General features: G+C 41.2%; 1 protein-coding gene across 1 annotated transcript; it reads right to left on the reverse strand.

Annotated features, from left to right (window-relative positions):
- Nucleotides 1–363: 363 nt before the first annotated feature.
- atg2a (autophagy related 2A) lies at nucleotides 364–25644 on the reverse strand. Its single transcript, XM_062425330.1, has 42 exons — nucleotides 25129–25644; nucleotides 24575–24737; nucleotides 23233–23382; nucleotides 22969–23071; nucleotides 20075–20219; nucleotides 19339–19572; nucleotides 18971–19070; nucleotides 18049–18213; nucleotides 17421–17563; nucleotides 16689–16767; nucleotides 16197–16446; nucleotides 15714–15855; nucleotides 15132–15230; nucleotides 14563–14718; nucleotides 13386–13659; nucleotides 12677–12749; nucleotides 12284–12458; nucleotides 12056–12198; nucleotides 11652–11773; nucleotides 11369–11523; nucleotides 11055–11187; nucleotides 10732–10916; nucleotides 10556–10636; nucleotides 8899–9005; nucleotides 8712–8804; nucleotides 8546–8616; nucleotides 8387–8463; nucleotides 7440–7610; nucleotides 6966–7092; nucleotides 6587–6807; nucleotides 6207–6436; nucleotides 5947–6082; nucleotides 5466–5693; nucleotides 5224–5325; nucleotides 4927–5011; nucleotides 4402–4555; nucleotides 4183–4252; nucleotides 3987–4069; nucleotides 3730–3851; nucleotides 3459–3613; nucleotides 3026–3184; nucleotides 364–2256 (listed from the first exon to the last, which is right to left on the reverse strand). The coding sequence occupies exons 1-42, from the start codon at nucleotides 25297–25299 to the stop codon at nucleotides 2020–2022; spliced, it is 6069 nt and encodes a 2022-aa protein (XP_062281314.1). The 5' UTR covers nucleotides 25300–25644; the 3' UTR covers nucleotides 364–2019.
- Nucleotides 25645–25963: the final 319 nt, after the last annotated feature.

The raw sequence follows: 25963 nt of genomic DNA on the forward strand, positions 1-25963 counted from the left end.
ATATCTTTTTTTTAAGAATAGTGTTCATCCCTCCAGTAGAGTTAAGACAATTTTTCTGGTGGCACATGGTGGCCCAACACCACATTAAGACACTTTATGTTGGTTTTATGTCTGTATCAGCAGCACTTTCACATTTTAGCCATCGAAGGAGCTAATTTCAAATATTTCTTGGTAGTCTCAATACCAATGGAACATATCTTATAATGTGCACAAATGTTTTGTATTTAAAATCTAAATCTGCAGCATAATAAAGTGTAGTGCAATGCAGCAGAATAATTATTGGCAGAAAGTGGGAATACTCAAGTACTTCAAAACTTAGAACAACATATTTGTTGTGGATGAAAGGCAAAGATGGCGTTCAGCTTTTATAGTCAAATTTTTTTTATTTTTTCTATTAATTTGTATACTCCTTGTCTTTGTATTATACAGGTCATTCATACAATTTGATATAGTAAATAGTAATTACACACAAGAGTGTGACAAGCATCAACCTGCCACACTCACAGACATGTATCATGTGCGCACACAACATACACACTCTCTCTCTCTCTCACACACACGGACAGGACACACATCCCTTACATTTATTAAACAAAAAAAAAGATAAAAATGTAAAACTCTTTTTTTTTAAACCACAAAACCCAAAGTTCTCATCCTCCATTGCCACCAGATTCACATCCTCTCAACACTTATTTTGAATATGACAATACTTATGTTTAAAGAAATTAAAAAACAAATAAAGAAACATAAAAACACAGGAAGGCAACTAAAGAAAAGGGCATAGCAATTTTGAAGACAGAGCAGACTAATAAAGCCCCCAGCCCCCGGTCGTCTCCACATCGCCATGGAGACAGAAGCACGAATGAGCTGCAATGCAGGTAGAAAAACCACTGGCTGACATCAGGACAGTTTGTTGAGTTACTGATTCACTTCATCAGAGAGACGACTGAAGTCCAGCTTGACTTTGTGGAACCTTTCAGAGGCTTCGTATGTTACTATTCCGTCAGGTATGCAAATCAATATGAACCAGTATGTATGATTTATTATACTTGTAGTTGGAAGGGTGCAGGATTGAGGAAGGCAACACAAGCTAGTTAAAAAAGGGCACTCTGCAAGGTTTATGGCACAAATAACAGCACTGAGGGGAGCAGGTGCATAGTAGGGCCAAAACTGAACCAATCACAGATAACAGTGTTGCGATGAGTTAAAATAATCTAACAAACTCTGGAGGGTGTTAGCAATGAACACTTCACTAAAACAGGCATCCTGTTTCCACTACGAGCATCAGAAAAGATCAGACTTAACTTATACAAGCAGATCATAGCTGGAGTTACCTGTTATCACATCATGCACCCAATACAGGTGAACTGTACCCAAATGTTCAAATAAACCTACTTAACAGGAGCATGGTGCAGTGAAACAGTCCCATAAAGACATTTTATCTCAGTTAACTTGTCCATTAAACTGTTTTGACTGCTTGAGACTATTTGCCTTTTTCATGCACCTTGTAATTGGGTGAAGTTGTGCCAGAAATCACATTAAACTAGAACACAAAGTTTGAAACAATGCAACTGTAAACACATAAAGTTCCATTTTCTTATGAACAACAAATAAACCTTTAGAGTGATAATCCTATCTGCCCTTGTTTGGATTTAAAATGCAGCCAGATGAGAGTGATGGCGATATGTTTGCACACTAAACTGACGGTAAGAATCTGCAGACTAGTGTAGTACTGCGGGGATGGACTCCTGCTGGAGGCAACACAATAATTAAATCCACGTATAATGGAGCCACGTAAAACACTGGGCATCAGTAACTGCAGTAGTAGTTAGTCGTAGCTTTCTTTTTGCATTGAAACACACACTGACTCTCATTAATCTGTACAAACATGCAAATACACATTCAAACCCTCTGCATTCTCTCCTTTAGCTGAGACGTTCCCAAATCGCAATCTCTCTCTCTCTCACATACATACACACACGTACACACTCTCTCTCACACATACACAAAAAGTCGTCATCATTCTTGGCCTTCCTCTGTACGCCATTTCAGGAAATCTTCCTTCCTGGCGTCCGGTTTGATCTGGTTCCGCATGCCACCGAGCAGATTGGAAGTTGCTTCAGAGGCCACTATTAAGGGTCGGACCACGGTGGGCGGGATCTGCCGCAAGACGCCGCCCACGGCACCAGGGAGACCCTTCTGTTCGTGGCCACGGGATGCTACATCGCACAGGGTCTGAGCCGTGTCAATCACTCCCTGTGAAGAAGACAGAGGTCCAGAGATATTTCAGTCCGAGTATAACGAGGCATCAAGTGTTTTAGTACATTTATACACACGCAGGAGAAAAGGCTACTGAGAGAAATCATGATACGTTAGCAATGATTCTTTTTTATCATCTATTCATCTGCCTGATACTTTTGTTGATTATTCAATAAATTGGTTAGCAACAGTTCAAATACATTCAGTTTTCTATCCTATAAGACAAAGAAAAGCAGGAAATCTTTACATCTGAGAAACTGGAAGAAGCACATTTTCGGTATTTTTGATTGGCAGCCATTTTGATAATTGACAAAATCATTTAAAAGTCTTTCAGCTCTATATCAGACATTTTTACATGAACTGTGCATAACTACATGTTAAGATCACCCATTTCATCTTATGAACAGTCCTGTCCCTGTGATACTCTCCCTGTTTGAAATATGTAAAGAACTGATCACACATGAGACGCAGTTGAAAGCTCCGAATCATTAGTGGCCTTTAAAGCTCAGATTTTTCATCATCACATATTTTTCCAAAAGGTCACGAATGAACATTGATGCAAAGATTAAAAACCTGGTTGCACACATCTCTAAAATCCAGTCCTGACTACAAAAAATGGGTCTCTCATATAATCAGATTACCACAGGAGACCAGGATTACATAAGAGCAGGTGAACACACTCCTTGAATGAGTGCACATGAGTGAACTGAAAGATCTGTTTATTTCAGATGCTCCTTTCTTTGGACGAGAAAAAGGAGGGACACACCTCTCTGACTGTGTCGTAAGCCTTGGCTACACCTTCTCGGAGGTCTGCAGGCTGGGCAGCTCTGCGTGGCCGGCTGGTGGGGGCACGGCCCTCTGTGATGGCAAAGCGATTCAGGGGCGGCGTTGGAGACAGGATATCGTACACTGTCTCTGCTGTGGCCTGTAAGAGAAGCAAGGAGACACCGTCAATGGTTCAGTTATTCTCGATCTGAATCAACTATCTTAGGAGTGGTATGTTATACAGATTGTCAATTCCTTTGAGTCATAAAATCAACTCAACATGTAAAGGGCAGTTAATCTCTGAAGTGTCTGAAGTACTTTCTGCAGATATAATTTATTCTATGCCTTAATTTAGCCCGCTGGGGCTGCTGTACAACTTTAATTCACAATCAGTCATAATGATTTGCACCGAAAATTGTTTAATGTTTGTGTACCTGGATCGCCTGCACCAGCCTGTTGCTGAGCTCCAGAGCGGCTGATGCTGTTGAGGTACCAAAGGATGCTGCCCCCCTCTGGAGACCTCGAATAATGCGTCCATCTTTCCTGTATTGCTCTATGGGCAGCCAGAACAGATCCCTCACTCCATGGACTGCAGAAACACACAGAAATGTAAAATGAAATGAGAGATGAGATGAGAATAAGGGAAGATGTAAATGTTATGCATCAACCCGAGCTGACAGTGTGTAGAGAGCGGTTTTAACTCACAAAGCTGGACAACAGAGTGCATGGGACCAACACCTCCCAGGATGCCCGGGAGCTGATTCTTCCTTATATCTGTCAGCCATTCTGTGACGGCGTACTGGATCACTTTGTCTACACCGAGGAGGCTACAAAGTGTGGCAGAAGAAAAACATAAGAAATTTACAACAGAAAACTCCAAATTAACTCTTTCGCAGACCACAGAAATATATTTCAAGCAACTAATGAGATTTTTGTGTCAGCAGAGAGGTGAGTATTTCTACCCGTGTCTGCAGCAGAGCCTCTTCAGCTTCAGCTCTGAACAATTTAACTGAGCCAGGCCAATCAGAATCCCTGCAAACGTTCCCTGTGAAACCAGAGCAGGATTACAAGAGTGTCCCTGGACAACCTACTCATCAAATACACACATTTATTTATTATAAGCTTTCAGTCAGGTAACGTGACAGCACGACCTCTCACCTGTTCAATGACGACATGTTTGCCGTGATAGTCCAGCCAGATAGGCACTTCAGAGGTGAAACGAAACTCCCTGAAAAAACAGTATTATTAATGAATCATCATTTACACTCTCTCTGTCTTAACCAATGTTATCCTTTATGCTGAGATGTGCTACGTTTTTTCATATTTGATGAAGTTCAATAAATACGTCTTCATCCTGTTGAATTTGTGTTTACATACCGGAAGTAAATTGGCTGGTCAGAGGAGGAGGTGGAGCCAGCGGAGGAGGAGCTCTGCTCACTGTAGGTAGTTTCCACAGAGGCTGTGAGGTCAGGTCCCAGACTACCGGATGACTCCACCTCCTCAGACACCTTCTGGGAGAGGTCTGCCTTAACTGAGAAAGTATAGATGGAAAAATAAGCAGAAGATAATACACAAGAACCCGAGAGGCTTATAAAACATGAAGAGGAAAAATATAAAGCAACAGAAAGAACAATTCACAAACTGTAAATAAAACAGGCAGTAGCTAAATTCACAGGGAAAACACGTTCTGAATTAAACCTGTTCTCAAATAATAAATGACCAGCCAAATATTAATGTGTTCATAATTAGCTTGAGCGATCACTCTTACTCCAATGAAAATTCATCCATCTGCAGGGATTAAAAACATCACTTATCCATAAAAATCAGCCTGGACTACAAAATTCATCTTATTTAATGTCTTGAATATGAAAAGTGCAGAGAAAAAAAATGAACACAGCTCACCTTCAGCGGCAGGGTCCACAGGCATGTAAGGGTTAACATAGGAAGCTAGATTACTGAAGAAGTCCTTCAGGAAGAACAGCGCATCCTGAGCAGGAGAGGGACAAACAAAGGCTGGTTAGATGTGGAGAGACTACAGGAGAAGCACAAACGACCGTCAGAACAAAGCAGGCAGTGAAATCCAAGTTTTCTTGCAGATCTGAGAGCTCTACTCAGCCAGTTTAAAGGCTCTTGTGCTCAGACTGAGTTACAATAAACAAATTGACAGTAGCTGTTAGTATTCTCAGTGATCGGAGGTACCTGGTCGATGTTAAGTCGTAGCGGCAGCAGGCTGATTCGGAGACAACATTCTGGACCACCGAGACCAGACTCTGGACACACCTGCAGGGCTTTCACTGTCAACTACAACAAGGAAAAACAGTCAATGTCATAAAATGGCAGCAGAAAATAATTCTCACTTGATCATTAAAGTAAAGCAATCAAACCCAGGTGGGTCAATTTCTATTCTAACAAAAACCTCCAACATCTTTCTGCAATCTCACCATGTTGGAGTGGGCTCGGCGTGGCATGCTCTCGCTGGTGTAGAGGTAGAGGAATTTGTTGAGTTGTGAGGAGGCCAGTCGGTCTCGAACCTCCAGCTCCTGGACAATAAACACCTGCCTGGAGATCGGCTGTTCGCCACCTGGACCCACACCGACCACAGCTGCCACTGACCCCTCCCCATCCTGTCCAGCCACCGCCGCTGGGTAGGTCTCATGCTGGAAAGACACCTGGGGAACAAAACATGAGGAATATGTTGAAAAAGAGCACTGTTAAAAATGTATAGTACAAAGATATTTGATTGCATATTTCGATGGATTTTTGGGGAAGTTGTTCCCTCATCCGAACTGGGGGTCCACGATTAGATAGAGGGTGTCAAAAGCTCCAGAACAGCTACTAAGTGGACCTTGTGATGAGATTGTTTTGTCAACCTCTTCTAGTCAGTTTCATCTCTGTCCAGATCTCTCACACAAACACACACACCTTGGTGAGCTGGATCTCCATTAGCAGGCTGTGCTGGCGGCCGCTGCCACCAGCCCATCGCCAGGAGTTCTGTGGACGAGAGGAAGTGACAGAGCGGGATGGGGAGCCACGCACACCAGCAGGGACTGAGCGACCCCTGGAGGAAAGAGAAGAGAGAGAAGTTATGAAAGCAACAGAATAACATTTGTATTTAAATTATATTACATGATAAATACTTTCTCTGTGGGTTGACTACTGGTGAGTGTGTGTGTGTGTGTTACCTGTTTGCATGTTGGGCGTGTATGGACAAGGACTTGCCACCAAAGTCTTTGCCCCCATAGAGATGCCAGACCACAGAGATCTCCCGCAGCACCACCCTGCTCTGGGGCACTGGGAAGCGGCTCGGGGCACGGAGCAAGTCTGAGCTGCCTCTCGGCCTCGAGAAGTGGCTGTCCTTCACCCGGATGGGACCCTGAGCCAGAACTGTCACCACGGGCTCTCCATCTCTGGGCTGTGGTGGAGGATACGGATCATTTAGAAACAAATCTCATGTGTGGACATTTTTTGAATAAGCAGTAAGATGATTTCTACAGGAGTTGTGAGGAGAGAATTTACAAGAAAGACAGAACAGGAGCACAAAAGCAATGAGACTCAGACTCACAGGGATGCCCATGCCAGGAGCCTCCAGGATACAAAAGTCGTCATTGTCGGTGGAGCCCTCAGACCCGTCCTCTGACATCATATCTGCCTGAGCCTCTGTTGCTGTGGCAACCAGACCGTCAAGGTCAGAGTCGTCCCCCTGCAGCACAGAGGGGCTGCGTTTGGAGGCTTCGCCGGGGAACAGGTAGACAGAGACGGGCGAGCCTCTCGGCATGGAGGAGCCTAAACAAATGCAGAGAATCAAGTGTCTGTTAGCAACAAGTCTGACATCTCCTGAGGATTTAATTAATTAAATCTGGTAAACCAGCGTTTGGGCTGTTTCATGTTTATTCACCTGATGGGATGTAAAGTATAAAAAAAAGAAACCAACTCTGCTTTACCTTGGTCTAAACTGTCATCTCGTTGGCTCCTCTCTGTGTCAATTAAGGCATCAGCCAGATCATACTGGTTGATCTCAGCAGTTTCAGCTGGAGGGCAGGGCAGAATAGACGCAGGACTCTCTGACAGCTAATAAGATACAATATTACACAGAAGTTAAAACAATTTCATTTCTTCATATTGTAATTATACAACAGCTACTTCTGTCATCCCTGTAAATATACGATCTGTTGAATGTCTGTTCATCCTAGAAGGGCGCTTTTATTTCGGTCATTCTTCTGAGGTTTGTATGTTTTGTTACATTAAGTTTAAGTTTTTCCTCATCTAAAAGTTATATGAATAGAGGATGTCGTAAAGCCCTCTGAAATTAATTTGTAATTTATCTTTATATAAACAAATTAACTTCACACACTCAAAAAGCGCACAATTCAAGTCTTATCCATCTATTAATTGTCCAATGAATACACAAGCCTCACCGGTAGTTTCTGGCCAGCGATTTCTGTGGGTGAGGCGTGTCGTGGCGGTGGGTGCAGGTCACCCTGGGAGACCAAGTACTGCAGCAGATTGACCAGAGCGGCGCAGGAATCAGCACATGTGTGGAGGTGAACCACGTTGTTGGAGCAACGAAGCTCAAACAGAGGCTGAGACTAGAGAGCAAAGAGAGTTAAGATTACAGCCTGACCAATACTGACATCAATATTTATTAATATATACACTATGGTGCATTGTGACCACCATATGTAGTGAGTGGGGCATTTTACAGTTGAAAAAATAAACATGCATGAATAAAATTATACATATATTATACATAAAAATAAGCAAAACATCAAGGACCTAGCTCCACATCCATTTACATGATAAAGATGAGTCAAAAGTATGTTGATTTTCCAACATTTAAAATTCACTTAAAAGTAATTCATACACTAACATACTTCATTAGCAAGTTTCCAATTCTCAAATAAGCAAAAACCATCAGTTGCTAACTGTCACCGGTCTGTCGAGTAAAATGATAATAATCATCGAGCTGGTGTGTCTTTCCCCATCAAATACACAATATTTAATATTTTTTTAAGAATACAAAATAGGTTTAAATAACAACATAACAGTGTATACAGAAGATGAATTGGAGGAGTGTATACCAAGAAATTTTTTTTTGCATTGTTACATAACAGACTTTAAACTGCATCACTGTTGAGGAACGACAACATGTTTGTCAGTTTGGATTTCATGTCCAACTGAAAAATGACCCTACTCTTCAACTGCAAGTCTATTATTATGGTGAAACCTCATTATGGTAAAACAAATATTTATAAACACGGGGCCGCGCTTGTTAGTGGTTTTTGAAGGAAACTGAACAATAATGTTTTGTTTACATTCACATTTTCTGCGGCAGTGGGGAAGTAAAAAGATGATGCGCACTCACCAGCTTGCCCGTATTGCTGCCTTTCCATGTGGTGATGGCGAGCTCCAGCAGGTCAATGTCCAGAACACAAACATAGTCTGTGGGGCACAAAGAAATGAATATAAACTCATTTATATCTACTTATGACACAAAAAACATTAAGTATTTTCTACGCCTTACCTCTCCTCAGGTCCACAGTGTCAGTCTCACATTTGTCGGAGAGGTAGAGAGCCGAGTCATCCAGGATGAATCTGACAGCAACATGAGAAAATATTGAATGCACTGATTTTCATAGTGTGATTTCTTTCACTTCACTCTTTAACATTCAGTTAGAGGTGACCTGTACCTGAGGTGGAAGGTGGCCGTGTCTACTATGATGTTACTGGACAGAGAGAAAGACTCTACTGTGAACAAGACCCTCAGCGGCAAATAGAGAGGTCTGAAAGACAGAAACAGAGACGGTGAGGGTAAGAAAAGTATGGACGTTATGATTTTATCACAATTTTTAAAAAAAACAATCTTTGTGTACAAACCTGTAGTCGACGGCACAGGTAGCGAGGTGTGTGTGGAGGACAGTGATGACTGCAGGTGCTGTGTATCCCAGAATAGGGTCGTCAATGACATCCAAGAAGTCAACCAGCTGTGAAAAGAAACAGACTGAGTTGAAGGAGATACAAGAAGTGAAACATTTCAAATCTTTTCACCTAAGTGTGTAAGTTTCAGTGTGGACGACAAGTGTGGTTCGTGCTTTCCCCACAAACTCTACCAACCTTTATTTAAAACCCTATCAGTTGCGCCAACTTTAGGACCATCTTATCATATCTATCGTCCTGGTCCTCATGAGAAAAGTGAGCTATCCCAGTCTGTTTTAACATTCTTTGTCAGAGGCAATCCAAACGGCATGAGCCCATTAAAATTTGGTCATTTTCTAATTGCAAAGAGTTCACTGAAAGGTTTTGTCTATTATTTGTATCTTATGATGCTTTAGCAAACTATTTACATTCTAGGTTTTCACTCTTTACCTCTATTAAGTAAAAAAGTTCAGCTACATGGTTTGACTTGAGTAAAACATAAGTAAAATTTACTTTGTTTTTGTTGTAATTTGTAAGAGTCATAAAGCTAGAAAACATAACAAATTGCAACCACTCTAAAATGTAACAATAGTTACAGATCTGCTTGGCTACAGAACTTACCGTATATCTATATAAATATAAGTTATATAATATATATATACATATAATGAAGTATTGTTCTGTAGCTATTGTACGGTATGCATTTATCCATGTTATCTTTGGGAGCAAGAAAAGCAGAAAAGTTGCTTTTATGGCCTGGATGGTGATTTAGTGTGTATTGTGGGCATTTTGAGGGAGAGTAGACAAAAACCGCCATCAGTGAGATGTGACCTGTCGTCTGTGTCCTATCTCTCTAGATTCTTCTTTAATCCATTACGTTTTCTTGATGGGAAAAATTCTAGGACGCTATTCACCTGTTATGTATAATCAGTGTCCAAGATTTTTTGTCGTCAATTTTTTTTAACCTATTTTTCACTTTCCTAAATGTGCTGCATCTACATCAGTGATTTCCATTTTCAAAATACCTTTAAGATCTACCAAAGCATCTGCAGGTTTATGTGATTAGAGAGGACGATCAAGAGTCTTATATTTTACTTAAATTATAATATAAAGAATTTATAAGCATCTATATGACTCCTGCAAAATACTACAATACTACTTTACTCTCCATTGCTACTGGAGAAAAGGGTATCCTGTGTCTTGTACTCTACATTCTCCACATTCAGATATTTCTATTTCTGTGTGAATGTGGAATGTCAAAAATGTTGGTCTAGACGGAGACCGAGTTCTTTTTGACTCTGAGAGACTGAAAACATCTTTAAATCAGACATTTTTCTCAAAGATAGCTGAGAATTGTTCTGTTGTTTCCCTCCACTGTAACACAAATATTTAATGCATTGTCAATTTTTTTTTAAAGCAGGCAAGTGATGCATGAAATAAGAAAAACACCCTGAAATGCCTTGAAATTAAATTAATAAAATAAAATAATAAAATAATGATAAATGCAAAGTATATTGCCAATACTTGTTTTTAAGTGTTTTAAGAGGGTTTCTTCCTTCATCACTTAAGAAGACAGGAAAACTTGTTTCTTTTACCTTCCTTGTACTGATCATCTCACCTGCTCATGCCAGCTGTGATTGGTCTGTGTCATGTAATGTCTCATAGTGGCACCCTGAAGTCGAAGCGCAACAAGGAATTCCTACAGAGAGAAGAGAAAACAACAACAAAAATTCCAACATTGTTTAGTTTTGATCTTGCTCAAGCTGTAAAATGATGTGCATGAGGGGGGCATACCTTCACGCTCCTCTGAGGGTCCAGAGTGATTTTAATGGCTGTGGACAACATCTGTTGCTCTCCCTCCCTGCCGCTCACACTGCTGACTCCCACTTCTGTAGGGTAAATGGTAGGGTCCAAGTGCTTTGGGGCAGTGAAGACGGGCATCTCCAACCGCTGTGGGATGGGGGTGTCTTTTACCACCGCTGTAGAGGTATAAGAGGAAAGAAATTGTGCTCAATGATGTAAAACATGTAAATTAAATGTACTACTGAACAAAATTTGATGTGGAAAATACTCATTAAGTTGTAATAAAATTTTGCAAATGACAGAATGATGTGCACCTCGATGGTAGAGCTCCACTCGTCTGCTCTCCAGACACAGGAAACTGAGATTGGGGTCATTCTGGTGCTGCGCCACACTGAATATCTTCCCTCCTTCCAGGTCAAGCACAATTTCTCCATGACTCTGGTCCTCCTGAAGTAATTAAATGTAATGAAAACGGTTTAGAAACGCACAAATTACTGGATAAAAAATTGATATAGGTTTAAAGACATTTTTGGTTACACAAATATTAAAGATCTGGTGCAGTTAAGCTTATGAGTCCATGTGAAATTCAGTGCATTCTAATATTGTGGTTAGCAGCCACCTGGCTCACCTTCTTGTCTGTCCTGGCTTGGAGGCGACCTTTGTTGATAAGGACAGTGAGGGAGAGGAGGCTGAGGTTGTGGTTGGTGTGAGAGGCTGATTTAGTCCTTCCAGTTGGTTCATTGGCCAAGTAGAACTGAGGCTCGTCCTCCTCGGAGTCAGAGTCTAGAAAATTGAACAAGAAAAAACAATAACATCAGTAAGTAGTTATACTCCCAAAAGTGGCAAAAAAAAATATTGAATTTGGTTTGAGTCTCTCCATCAAATCAATCAAATGCTGCAGTCCAACTCACCAAGTCTAAAGGCCGACTTGCAGAGCTGGAACTCGTCCTGGTGATGGCGGAAGTGGTCGGGGCTGTGGGCCGAGGGGGGAGGAGGAGGAGGTGGCTCCCACATCAAGAGGTCATTATTGATTCTTTGGAGGAGATTGGGTACAGTGTTACTTACGATGCAGAGGATCAAAAACAACAACAGGACAGGTTAGGTTCATCTTGTAATACTCAACCTGGCTCTGTGCTCATCTATGAGTCAACTTGGAGCACAATGCAATCTTATAGGGTGAAAAAATAAATATATTCTTTTTGTTTGAAACATTCTCATGTACATAAGTTAAAACATTTTCCAACTTTTTTGAGGATACCTTGATTATTTAAGCGTATCAGATCGCACTCACAGTCCTCCAGCTGTACTGACATACCTGTTGTAGACGTTCTGGAAGGCCTGTTTGCTGGGCAAAAGGATGTAGGCCAGCGGCAGGCTGATGTCCACGGCACACTGACACTGAGCGACACACTGAGCCTGGAACTGACGCATCTCTTCTGGGTCAGCTGGGATCACCATCTAAACCAAGGAGGAGGACTAAGTCAGGGCTGATAAGATAAGACAGCTGAATATTTTGTATGTGTGCGCGCGAATGTCATCATACCTCCTCAGTCTCAAACATGGTGCGGTTGGAGGAAAATGGAGAGCTGGTTTTGTCTTGGATTTCACAGTGGCTTTCAAAGAAGGCGGCACCCAGGTCTCTGGCGAGGTCCAGGCTAATCCCGCCCAGACCTGCTGCCGGGCCCTGAGTCTCGCCACCACGCACACGCACTGATATCCTGACCAGAGAAGGATGATGACCGATCAATTTTGGAAAGTTCATTAATTGATTAATACTGAGTACACTTGATTTTGATGAGCAAGAATGATGCAATATCAGCTACTTTGTCTAAGACGGGCTGATTTCAGTATTACAGCATGTTATGAAACACCAACATAAGTTTGTTTGAATTATTATCCGCTCTATCGCTATATCATCATGATCATCAGCACTAACTTGGGCAGAGAGTCACGGTTCTTCTTCACTCTGATGCAGGGGAAAGAGCCTCCCTCCCAGCCCTCGTATGACCCTGTTGAGACAAAACACATCAGTTCCCTAACTGCGTTTTACATTTTAAAATGTCTGCTTTAACAACAAATATCCAGACTGACTGCAACTCATAGCTTTAAATTGTGAGTTTTGATCTAAATATCAGCAGGACGACTATAACTCAACAGCAAAATAGGACTGTGATTATTTTCATCATCAATCTGCTAGTTATTTCCTTGATTCATCGTTTTGTGATGAAATGTCAGTAATGGCTGTTATACTTTCCCACAGCTCAAGTTGACATCTTCATATGTCTTTTTCTTGTCTGACCAACAGTCTGAAACCCAAATCTATTCAGTTTACTATCAAGAATGACAGAGAAAAACATCCAATTCTCACATTTGAGAAGCTGGAACAAGCAAATGTTTGGTATTTTTGCTTTAAAGAAAGAATGAAATCATTATTTGATTATCCAAATCTTTGCTGATGAATTTTTCTGTGGATCAACTCATTGATTAAATGACCCATCATTGCAGCTCTACAGCAAAGTTTGTTAGGCCTACTGTCAGGCTTACATAGACTATTGGATATTATGTTACTGTTTTATTGTTTGTTTCTAATGAATGAATGATCAGTTAAAACTCTAAAAAATGAGTGGGGTTGTGTTTTCTCCCACCATGCAGGTCGGTGAAGGAGGCCTCCAGCAGCTGGGTGAGGCAGGGAGCTGACAACTGTCCCAAGGCAGGCTGCTCGCTCTGCAGATCTGGTGCTTCTTGGTGCTTCAGCTCCAGCTCCGTCAGCTCCAGCACCAGCGTCTCCTGCCGCACTGACCTCACAGTAGGAGGCTGTCGCAAAGGTAGGGGCCGCAAGTCTGGTATGGGGAAACGAAGTCTGAGGACAGCATGAGGGGAGAGGAGGGAGAAGGAGGACCAAAGCTCACTGCTCTGGGTCTGAGAGATGGGAGGAAAGAAAGATAAGAATAATTAAGTATCTATTCACCAAAAGAAAGCTGGCTGAATGTGAATTTTAGGAGCTGATTCAGTCAAAGAGTCACAGACATTTGTGCTGAGAGTTGGCCACTGAGAGGCTTTACTGGAGATGTCGGGCAATCTGAAGTGCTTATTTAATTTCATCCCTGTCAATTACGTTCATGTTTGTGTCAGAACAAATATTGGGTCAGACATGACATGATTATCTCTTAAAACCTTTGTTTATTTCAGGTTTCTCACTGAGTTACTGATGTAAACAATCAGGACACTGTACAACCATACTGGAGTACTTCCATAAGCCAAAATAAAATTATGTTTCATTTTTAATCCTTTTCTGTTCAGATATGAGCAGTCCGGTTTATAAAACACAACCAAGCAAATCAAATATAATTTGTACAAGATACAAAACCAAAGCTTATATTCCTTTATTATTAACCATTTATTAAATTCTCAAGTCCTGTCAGAATTTTATAGAACAGTTTCTATGTGTTTCTTGACTGCAAATACTGCCCTCAAAATCAATGTCATGAGATAAATATGAAACACGAATTGTTCATTCTTGGAGACAGCGGTGTAGCTCAGTTTGGTTACAAGACTCCCTTTGAATTATTCAATTATTATTATTATTACTCATTACAACCTGCCCTCTTTTCTGGTCATAGGTCATAGCATTACTCATGATATGACTAAACAGGGCAATGAAACATGCTGATTTGTGTTTTCAACTGATAGCGTCACCACATGTTTCTTCTCTACACTCCGTTTTCCGGCTTGTGTTTTAATTGTGTTACTGATTATAATATGGTCTGTTTTTTCATGCAATTAGCTTCTCTATGATGGAATAAAATGTATGTGTGTATCCACCTGCATGGGTCCAGGTCCGGTTGTCTGTCGGGGACAGTAGCTGAAGGCCTTGCTCAGGTTCCCCATTCGACTGAGGATGTCCAGGTCCAGCTCAGCGCTCAGTTCTGCCAGCTCCACTCGCACGACACTGTCCCGCCGCACCACCCGCTGTTTTCCCTGCAAGAACACACAAACATGCTTGAATATTTTTCATGACATGTGACTTTGAAAAAAGTTATATCCTGTAACATTCTTAATGCAATAAAATAAATAGTTGATTTGCTTTTCAAACTTAATTTTTCTTTTAGTAGTTTCCTTTTGTCTCCCATCAGTCCTCAGAGCCATCCTTCAAACACAAATCTTTGTCACAGCTTTATGATAGTGTTGTAACAGTAAACTACGCTACTACAACACTAATCAAACAAACATTGTTTGCTCAGCACACTTTTTAGAGTGAAATGGAACGTGCTTTAAAAAAAGTTAAATTAAAACTAAAAAAAACATCTTCAATTTGAGATAAACTTAAACTTCTCCCCCTTAATCAGGCAGACATGCAGTTTGTGTGTGTTTGCTTGTGTATAAAGTCGTACCTTTCGCAGGTGTTTTTCAGTGAGGCTGTAGTGTACTTGGGCACACGGTCTGGCTGCAGCTCCAATAGTGAACAGACCAGCTTTCTGGAATTGGAGCAACTAGAAAAGAAAGAGACAAAAAGAGTGTGCTCTAATATCTTCCTTATGAGCTTAGTAAGAGAACAACAAACTACTTTCAGACAACTGGTAAAAGTTAACTCATACATGACAAAGATATCACTGAATCTGACATTTTTAATTCTGATTTGGAATCCACTGAATATTTGTTTTGTGACAACATATCTTCCTTTCAACACCCATTTCACAATTCATTTGATTTTGTTTAATGTCACTCCAACTTGACATTCATCTTGACTTCTTGCTGGCAATCAAACATATATCATGTTAGTTCTAGTATGATAGAAAAATAAGGGATGCTGTGACTGAAACATTTACTGTATATAAATATGGAGCCATGACAGCTGCTCAAAAGTGAAGAAGTATAATGAACTAATTTCTGATTAATTTGTTTTTAATGAGCTATTTGATGATATAAAACGGGGTGTAATGCAATAGCAGTAGCAATGACAGATTTTTTTGTACCTCGCAGTATTGAGGCTTGCTGTCCTCCCAGAGGCACTCTAACAGTTCCAGTCTGCTGAAGGTAAGGTCAGAGGTCACCGCCCGACTGTGACGCCTCCCGCTCCGCATCTCACAAGCAACCTGCACTGCTGCTCCTGTCAGTCTGGGAGAGAGGATGAAAGGAGAAAGAAAATGTACACTTAAAAAAAAATGTACCTCGGAGAACCATGTAAGATGCCACAACAACAGTGGGTTGTTATCAGAGAGGCAGAGACATGGAACACGTTCCTCATTAATACAGATTATTTAGAATTATCCAATTCTACTAGCATTTCTTTACTGAGCAACTAAATTTTGTCACTTTTGAGTGAAACATCCACTTTCTTTATATTTATAAAAAGTCCAAAATAAGTATTCTCAAATCTACAACTGCTGAGCTAACAGAAAATTAGACGTGACCATAAAATTAAACTCAAGAATGATAACACGTGTGTGTTTCTCTACCTGAGATGGGAGTGCGGGCAAGCTTTGGCGAAGCCGCCTCTCAGGTGGTTGAAGTCTCTCTCGCTGAACATGCTGTCTTTAAAGAAAGCGAGCTCCCGGAAGAACACCTGAGACACCTGAGCCAATGATGAGGCTCCCTCAGCTTTAGTGGGTGGGTCCTCCTGCAGCAGAGTTAGGGTGAGCCCGCCTAGTGTCACACGCAGTAGAGCGTCAGGCTTCATCTGTTCCGCCTGGCCGCTGTGTGAACGTCCTACAAACAGTACATCATGAGAGTTCAGAGTCATTTGGGAAAATACTGAAACATAAATAATGACGATTAAGTGAACAGGTGTGTAAAGTGATGACATGCAGGTTGGTAATGAAACTTTGCACAAACATCCTGCAAGATTATTATCTGACTGGTATTTCTCATAAAAGAGAACAATGTTCAGTACTTGCAGATTTCTTCATAGTGATGTACAAACTGTTTGCTCAGCACTTATGGGATTTTACCTCTGGTACGACCGCTGGACTGCGGTAGACTGGACAAACAGCCCGCTACAGGATATCTCCTGGGACAGTTCATTATGCCCTGGGAGGGAAAACAAAGTTGAAAATTACCTATCGAAGCACTTGTGATTTGATAAGGACATCTGGAAGTTCTGTGTTGTGGTTCTTTTGAGAGCAGTGGTGACCTAAAGATTAGAGAATTGAGCTTGTGACCAGAAGGGCGACAGTTCAGTCCCCAGACCTAAACCCCAACTGCTCCAGTGGAGCTGCTCAGTGGCCAGAAGATCAGATGGTGGTTATACTGGGCAGCTTACAGGAGTGAATGTATCTAACTATATGAATGTGATCAGGTTGTTCCTGCAAAAGAGAGGCTGCGTCTGTGTGAAATTTCCCTGAATAAATAATGGTTTAAAAAAAGCAAAGACCGAAACTGCATAAATTTTCTTTTGCTACACACATTTTGCCATTTCAAAAACACATGCACATGGCCTTTGATTATAAAATCAAACAAAAAAATCAAACATAAAAAGGGGCAAAGTAAATGAGAATATAAAGAAAATAAGAAATGAGCCCTGCAAATAGTAAAACTATTCCCGATACTACCAATAGAAGATGCCACTATTGACAAAAAAATGATGAATTAAGAATCAAAGCTTACTTTGCTATTGAGCTCTATACACAACAAAAAGGACATCTGCTAAATGCTTAAACTGTAAAAACACACCCACACTGTACCTGTGCAGATAGCCCCGCAGGCTGTGTGAAGCTGGCTACACTGTGTGTAGAAGACTCCATATCGCTGTCTGACAGCTCGCTGCCAGAGCGCACAGATGTCACGCTACTGTTCATCCCAGCAGGACCCATGGAGTAAAACATTTCTGCAGGGACAGTTACCCAAACACACACAAAAACACACAAATAACAAATAAGTTGAGTGTAAGACAAATAAGTTAAAAATGATAATGTGCACAAACACATTATGGAACTTTACAGCAAGGTAAGGAGCAGCAGGTGCCTGTAAAAGATTTTTTCCACTCCTCTTTTTCAGCACTAAAAGCAACATAATCACAGCTCCAGATAGAACTGACAAAATCCAAAGCTGAGTCTGCCTGAGTACAGGCACCTTATATGTGTGAGATAAATCAGGTTGTGTTTGCTACATTTTGACTTAGAGGAGAAAAAAAAATTCGATTTCAACACTAAGGGATGAAAGTCTGTCTTTCAGTTCATTCATCATTTTGGAAGAAGCTCACTGAGGCGCTGGGATGAAAATGAACTAAATGCATTTTTGAGCATGCTTACTGAACTTCTCATGTGTTTCATACAGACAGTTTATAAGTGGACCTTTGCTGTCCAAATGTACCTCCGTTCTCTAAGCCGGTGATGTAGGGTTCCAGCTCTGAATCAGAGTCCCAGTCCTTGTCTCTGGGACTGGAGCCCAGCTGCTTGCTGAGGTCCTCCTCAATCATACGCAGGTCATCTGAGTCCAAAGGACGGCTGTGTACCCCCCCACACTTAGTCTCTGTCTCTGGGGGAGAGGCGAAAGGACAGAGATGAATTTACCGGTGCGTGACCTTACATTTATGAGGAATTTACAGATCTCAGAGTGACCTTCCCTCTCTTGCTCCTGGCTACAGAGGAAACAGTACAGACTTACTGTCTGTGTCAAAGTGTATTTGTCCAGTCCTCCTGCTTGTAAAGAATTTTACAGTATGCAACGCTAAAGCCTTCAGGCATCTGATTACCTCGTGCTTCTTACACTCACACAAGTAATAATTATGCATATTTGATGTAAATGTGTGGTGAGATTTTAGGGTTTTACTAATACTCATCATAAGCACAAAGGTTGGAGAATGGTTCACTTGCCATTGATCTCAAAGTAGACAGGACATTTTAAAAGCAATTTTATTTCTGAACAATAAAAGTGCATAAAAAGCTCATGTCATGACTTTCATTTATTTACAACAGGCCTTGCTATGACTTGACTGTTTTTTTGCCATCGACCACCTTAAGCTAGCCAAATCATTATTTTTTAAATCACAGAAGCTCCTATCATCTTGTGTCGTGCCATAACCATCACGATACATTAAGCATAACCTTTAATGCCAATAAAATTCAAGAATCTGAGAGGTAATTGCAATCTCAGATTTCTCAGAGTTATGATTAAAGGGTAAAGTGTGGTCCAAAAGGCACTGGGATCTAGAGTGTTTTCAAATGAGAAGTTGAACTTGGATTGTCCAGGATTGCTTTGTGCCCAGTGTATCACAGTGGCTGTTTTACTGTACCAGTGTCTATGCAGAGAGCTGCCAGCAGGTCTGTCAGATGAGTTATCTGATCTGGAGACAGCAGCATGTGGACACAGCCCACCTTCCCATCCAACTCCAACTGAGAAACAGGATATTACAATTCAATATAAGAGAAAAACTGGATGTTATAATCTATTAGTACACATAAGAGAGCTGCTGACCACCCACACACACACACACACACACACACACACACCACACACACACCACACCACACCACACCACACCACACCACACCACACCACACACACACACACACACACACACACACACACACACACACACACACACACACACACACACACACACACACACACACACACACACACACACACACACACACACACCTTTGGTCCTGGCAGCATGTCGTTCTGCTTGATCTTGACGGTGGTCTCGATGAAACCAGAGCAGCTTCCTATGAGCAGTGGCTGAGATGGAGGACACGGAGGAACGGCCTGGGGCTTCACCTCTTTTTCCTCCTCTTCCTCTTCCTCCTCCTCCTCCTTCTCGTCGTCATCTTCCTCATCCTCCTCTCCTTCACTAGCCGTGGCGGAATCTGGCTGTTCCTCCCCAGGAGGGCTCTAAGAAATCAAAACAGCTCTTTGAGCATTTCTAATTTTCAATCTACATAACCTAAAAGACGTTTGCCTGCTTCCCCTGTTGTTGTGCTGATGTTTCCACAGTCAGCCTGTATTATGGCACATTTCCTTCTTTCACATAAGATTTTTACTTTCATTTATTCGTGCACAAAAACAAATTCCACTTTTGAAGAGCAAAAAGATCCAGACCAGTGTCTTCCAAGTTTACAACTTAAGAAAAGTATGTATTCTGGGTAAAATGTCAAATAAACTTGCATTTAACTTAACAAAATGATAAATTGGCTACTACTTGAAGACTTTCTATTACCCATTCCGTTAGTTTAGAAAAAATTTGCTTATTCTCTTGTGACACCTCAATAAATCTTTGAATAAGTAAATTAAATGTGTAAATATATCACAAATGTGTGAAAGAAACAAATTCAGACACAGGCAGATAAATAAAGGAGAAATAAAAACTTGTGTCCATAATCAACCAGTCCATCACCTGCGCTGTGCCAGTGCTGTCGTAGAATAGCTGAACCATGCTCAGCTGGAGGATCTTGTGCAAGAAGGCGGGCGGCTGGTGGATGTCGACAGGCACGGCAGTCTGGCTGGCTGGGTCCCGCACCGCCTCGTCAAAGTACTCCAGCCTGGAGCAGATCATAAATGAGAGATGTAGATATTAAGAACTAGAATGAAGAAAAGGTGCAGTTTCTCTAACACAGTCAGGAAGACATCATACCTGCTTTGCGATTTTAATTTTTTAGAAAAGCTACTAGAAGGCCGAGAGGATTAACAGCAGGTTGATGAAGGAAATTATATAACTGTATGAAAATAAATGTACATGACAATACATACTGATGTTATAAAAGTCAACATATAGCACATGAAATATGTCAGTGTCACCCACTGGTGATCAGACACTACCACCATAACTGCGATCACTGGGCCTTAAGGTCACAGCCATCCTGAGAAACTTTGTCAAAATACCAGGAAAACCAAAAGGGTGCAACAGTGTAACAGTAACGCATATTTTAAAATGGCAGAAGAGTCATGAAACATGTGGGATATAAACACAGGAAACTAACAGTGGTGACCTGGTGATGATCAAGTGAATGACAAGTTGGGAATTTGTAAACCATCTCAGCTAAAAGTCAAATTGCAAATTTAACTTTAATGGACAGGTTCACTTTTTTTGTCTTAAAATGACAGTCAGGTGCCCAAGTGAACACTGGCACTTGTCCTTTTTCCTGCAATGATTCCTCCTTTTCATACTGACTACTAAGGGATCCCCTCATGATGTACTTAGAGTGTAAGCCATGGGGGCCAAAATCCAGTCATCCTTCTTCACAAAAATGTACTTTAAGGACCAGTATGCAGTATTTAGTGGGATCTCGTGGTGAGTGGCCTGAATACCCCTCCCCTCACCCTCAACTTTCAAGTGTAGGAGAACATACGGTGGCCGTGAAACCTGCAAATAAACATGAAAGGTCCCCTCCAGTGTTTGGTTTGTCCGTTCTGGGCTACCGTAAAAGATGGTGGTGCAAGATGGCGGATTCTGTGGAAGAGGACCTGCTCCCTAAGTAGATATAAAGGGCTCATTCTAAGGTAATGAAAACACAATGATATTTATTTTCAGATGATTATACACTAATTAAAACATAGTTAGGTATATTATTTTCCATTTCTGCCAAGTCTGTTCTGCTAGATGCCACTAAATTCTACACACTGCCACATTAACATTTTAACTGAAGCCATAACAAAGCTTCTGCTGTCCAAATTAGTCAAATTATGAGAATATCTTTCAACACTACAGTCTTTTTAGTGCCAAAGGGAATTTGATGCTAAAAAGACTGTAAATGTGGCAGACAGCCATTTTGTATGACTAACTCAGACTGCTGAAGATTCAAGCAAGCCTTATTAAAACTTTTTAATGATTTCTTGCACCACACAAGGAAAAGCCCATTTTAACTGTCAGTATGAACAGGAGAAATGATTACAGTAGGAAAATCTGTTTCAGTGTTCATATGGACACCTGACTGTTGTTTTAGGACAGACTTTAACATTGTCTGAGGATAGTCAACATGTTTGTCAGCAAACAATGTGTGAAGTAATCAAGAATAATATTTGCCTACAATAAATTGCATGATTGTATGAGACATGATTATTATTATTTTATCTATAGTCATACACATAGTTGATCATCTGGCTGATTACAGCAACTTCACCGACTCCCCTGACATCCCATACTGTCGACACCTTAAGTGCAGCCGCTGATGGTCCTCGTTCAGGTGGACCACCTCATCAACACTGATCCTGTTTAAAATGAGCTTCAACCAAAGCTGTCTGACAATACAAAGCCAAGGAGTTCATAACTGTGCAGGGAACTCGTCGCCTTATCTGCTGACACTAAATGAGCCGAGAAAAGATTAAATCTAATTCTTGACTACCATTTTGCTTCCTCTTGACTCCCCTGACTGTAATATAAATGCTATTGTGGGAGTATTACAATATTACTGATCACATGCAGACACTTTTTAGTGTTTGCTGGTGTGAGTGATAAAAAGTAAAACACAGCAACAGACAAAAGGAGAAAAAAGCCCCATCAAGGGCTGCAGGGTGCTTTATGACCATGGCTTTATGAGCATGGCCCATTTATAATAGCCCTTGTTCACACGTGTACTTTGACAAATGAGGTCCACATAACTGTGTTATCCTGTTGTTGCAACTGGAAAAACGAGCACACACTTTGGCATTCAACAAATACAATTTGCAGTATCAGTTTATAGACAGGAAATGTAAAAATAATTGAAATAATTGTAGAATTTAACAATTAAATTTTCTAGATCACGTTTTGATTTCAACTATAGCTAGCAAGCTGTTTAGAGTCATGGTTAAAGCTTTTTTAAGTTAAAATTGCAATGAACAATGAGCTGTTGTTCTGCTCAGGCCTGAAAAGAAACAGAACTGATCAAATAAACGAACAGAAACAAAAGAAACAACACAGTGATTCCTACAGTTCAGTTTTGTAGAATAAACCAAATATAAGCGGACTGCCATCATATTTCAAGTGAAGAATAATTAATTAAAGGCAAATCCAGGAAGGATTTTCGATAAATATAGCACTGCCAAATGAACTGTAAAAGTGACATTTTAAGCAGCATTTAAATGTCCTGTGAGTTGTTATTAGCTATTAGCAAAAAATTGACACCACTAATGAGCTTGTTTAGAATTTCAAAATATGTGAAAAATAATGTCATAACAATGTATTTAAAAAAGATATAACTGTAGGATCAAACTGAATACAGTAAACAACAACATGAAGAAAAAACTGATGCTATTTTTGTTTTCTGCATCAAATTTTCTTCAAATGCACCCTCACAGGAAGCTGCAACCTACCGTTTGATGTGCACCTCTAAGGCAACGCCTGTTTCCAGGTCCAGGGGCTGGTGCTCGATGCGGACAATAGTATCTAGGAAGGTGACTTTAATACGACGAAGGACTGCAAACAGACACAGGAAAAAAAATTCAGACTGGTTTTCCATTTGAGAAATATCCCCACTATTACTCTTAGAGTAAACATTATTACTGTGTACAACTGTGATGGTCATCTGCTGTCACTGTCACCTGTACATAACGAGGACTGACGCAGCTTTAACTCACCCGTCTCAATGGTTTGTGCAAACATCTCAAGCCCCTCCAGCGGGGCAGGCGGCTCCTCGGACGCCTCTGGGGGGTCCTTCAAGCACTCCTGAGCCAGCTGCATACTGGAGGTCATGCTTGATGACCAGCCCTGGGAGTCCCAACCCCCACCTGAGTGCAAACAAAACCATATGGGAGTCAGGGATTTACTTACCTCAGAGCTACTGTGAAGATTATTTATGACTAAAGAAAGATGATGAATAATCATAAAACATCGGCTATGTGCAGTTTTCTTTCTGTATTTTGACAGACACTTAGGTTGGGTCTGAAGTCACTCCCTCATTTACTCAATCACTATTCCCTTCATTATAGGAACTCATCGATACCAATATTGGATATTGGTCTGATACTGACTCAAACAGCTGGATCAGGTATCGGTGACAATGGGCAGCATTATCGATACCACTATTTACCACACATTTATATCTATGTATTTATCTGTTAGAATGTTTTTATAGTTAGGAAAGCAATGTTTTAGACAAATCTGATGTTTCCTTACACATAAACGAATGATCCTAGTCTCTTCCATACTGTGAAGTATACAGCTTATTAATCAAACACTGGTATTCGATTGGTACTCGATATTAGCTCATATCAAAAGACCAGCTATCTGTATCGGGACTGAAAAAGTCAGATTGGTGCCTCCCTACTGCATAATGGTTTATACTGAATGGCACATTGAGATTTCTAACGCTTATGAATAATCGTCATTTTGCATCATCACTGACAGGTGCGCTGCTGTACGGCTTTAATTTTTACATCTATAAATATGTGACATATTGCGCTGTGGGTTAGTGGGATAGCTGTTGACAGCACTTTTTTGTTTTTAACTCAAACTAAATGGCAGACAGGGAATATAGGGCACTGTATATTCAATAGAGAGATTTCAGACACAGTGCTAGTGTAAGTGATGTGCATTAAGGTGAATTTCTCAGAGTCATATATGAAAAAAAAAGAGATTTCACACATGTGGGTGCACCTCCTGAGCTTTCTGTAGACCATTGCTGTGGCTTACAAAGCACCTGGAGACCTCCAAAGACGATAAACTCTGTCTGGATTGTTGGAGTCCTCCATTGTGCGTATAAGTTCATTCACAACCTGACATGTATACATTTTATTCTATGTCTGCAGATCAACATCAGCTCTATATCAGTAATGAAGTGAAAGTGTACACTTCAAACTGTACAGCAACTTGAAAACTGATTCAGCCTTCGCTCGATCTGTGGATGACTGCTATGTTCTTAGTGACCCTAGAGGGAGATCCATCCCCGAAGTTGACATTAGATTTTTAAAGTGAACTTACTGGTCCGGTACTTGGGTCGACATGTTATCTGGAGACCAGAAACTTCTAAGGTGCAGTGATCGGTCAACAGAGCTTGCCAGGGGATGGTCACCGCTATGGTGCTCACAAAGCCATCCACTATCTCCAGAGGAGCCCCGAGAGACTCCAGAAGCTCATTGACTGCCTGGATTTAAGAAGAGGAAGTGAGTCAGGAGTGACAAAGAAAGGGGGAATAATTGGTTTCACATTTGAGTAGACTTGGAAGGCAAAGAATTGAGAACATAGTGGATGAAATACATCTATGCAGAATCTTTAGACACTGGAGACAGACACATCTGATTTAGTGCTGGTGGTAATGTGCTTCCCTTAAGTGCATTTCCTCGAAGAAATGCGAGCTAGGCTATGAGACATGACGTTGGAGACTGTTATTGAACTCGAGTGCAGTTGCGAAACAGTCAAGGGTGCATGAGCCCGACACAAACACACGATGACTGCTGCTGTTGCACTTGTGGTGGTGGTAGCAGAAAGTTGACAGCCAGCTGCTTTGCTCCCTTTTGTTTCTTCCAAAAACTCACCCACACATCGAGGTTGATTTCCTTGATGACACCGCTGCCATTGTACAGATCCAAGCCCAGCTGGTCCAGACTCAGACGCTCCTGCAGAAAGTGACCGAGGTAGTGCTGTAAGAGGTACCGACAGGCCCGCTTCTTGATTGAGCCTGACCAAGGGAAAAGCCAGCGAGACATAGGGCCAGAGAGAGAGGGGAGAGGGAGCAAAGAGGCTGCGGAGGAGAACGAGTGCGAGTACAGTCCTCTAGCAACTGCATAACAGACTAACACAAAGTGTGCAGAAACAAGGAATGAGCCACTGCTAGCTACATGGGGGCTAAGGAAAGGGGAAAACCGTAACTCTACTTCTCCCCTAAAGCTCGGAAATCCTTTGTCAGGACAGATGAGAGTCCCACGCTACTTGACGTAACGTTACTCCAACCGTAGGTAGCTGTCTCGGCTCATATTTTCGCTTAGTTTATGTCGGATTGGAGCGACAGGTCCCGTTCGTGCGTATCTCTTGTTTCAGGGTTGTTTATTGTTATCATACGCCAACTGATGGTATGGTGTAGACGTAAGTGCGTAACGCGTCATCGCGACGAGGCGCAGAACCCGGAAGACTAAGATGTGACGCAATTCAGGCGCCATCTTTGTAAGGTCTACAGTTTTTGTTTATCTGAGGCAACCATGAAACTAACACGATGGTGGAAACTTAAGTACATTAATCAAAGTACTTTATTAAAAGACCCCCCAGACATGGTTAAAGATGTATATTAAGTACTCTACTGTTTAATTTGTATCTGATAGTTTTTCCACAAAAAAGTTAAATTATCAAGATTGAAAAATGAGACATTTAATTTTT

This window comes from Scomber scombrus, chromosome 9 (genome assembly GCF_963691925.1).
Source record: "Scomber scombrus chromosome 9, fScoSco1.1, whole genome shotgun sequence".
Lineage (NCBI taxonomy): Eukaryota > Metazoa > Chordata > Actinopteri > Scombriformes > Scombridae > Scomber > Scomber scombrus.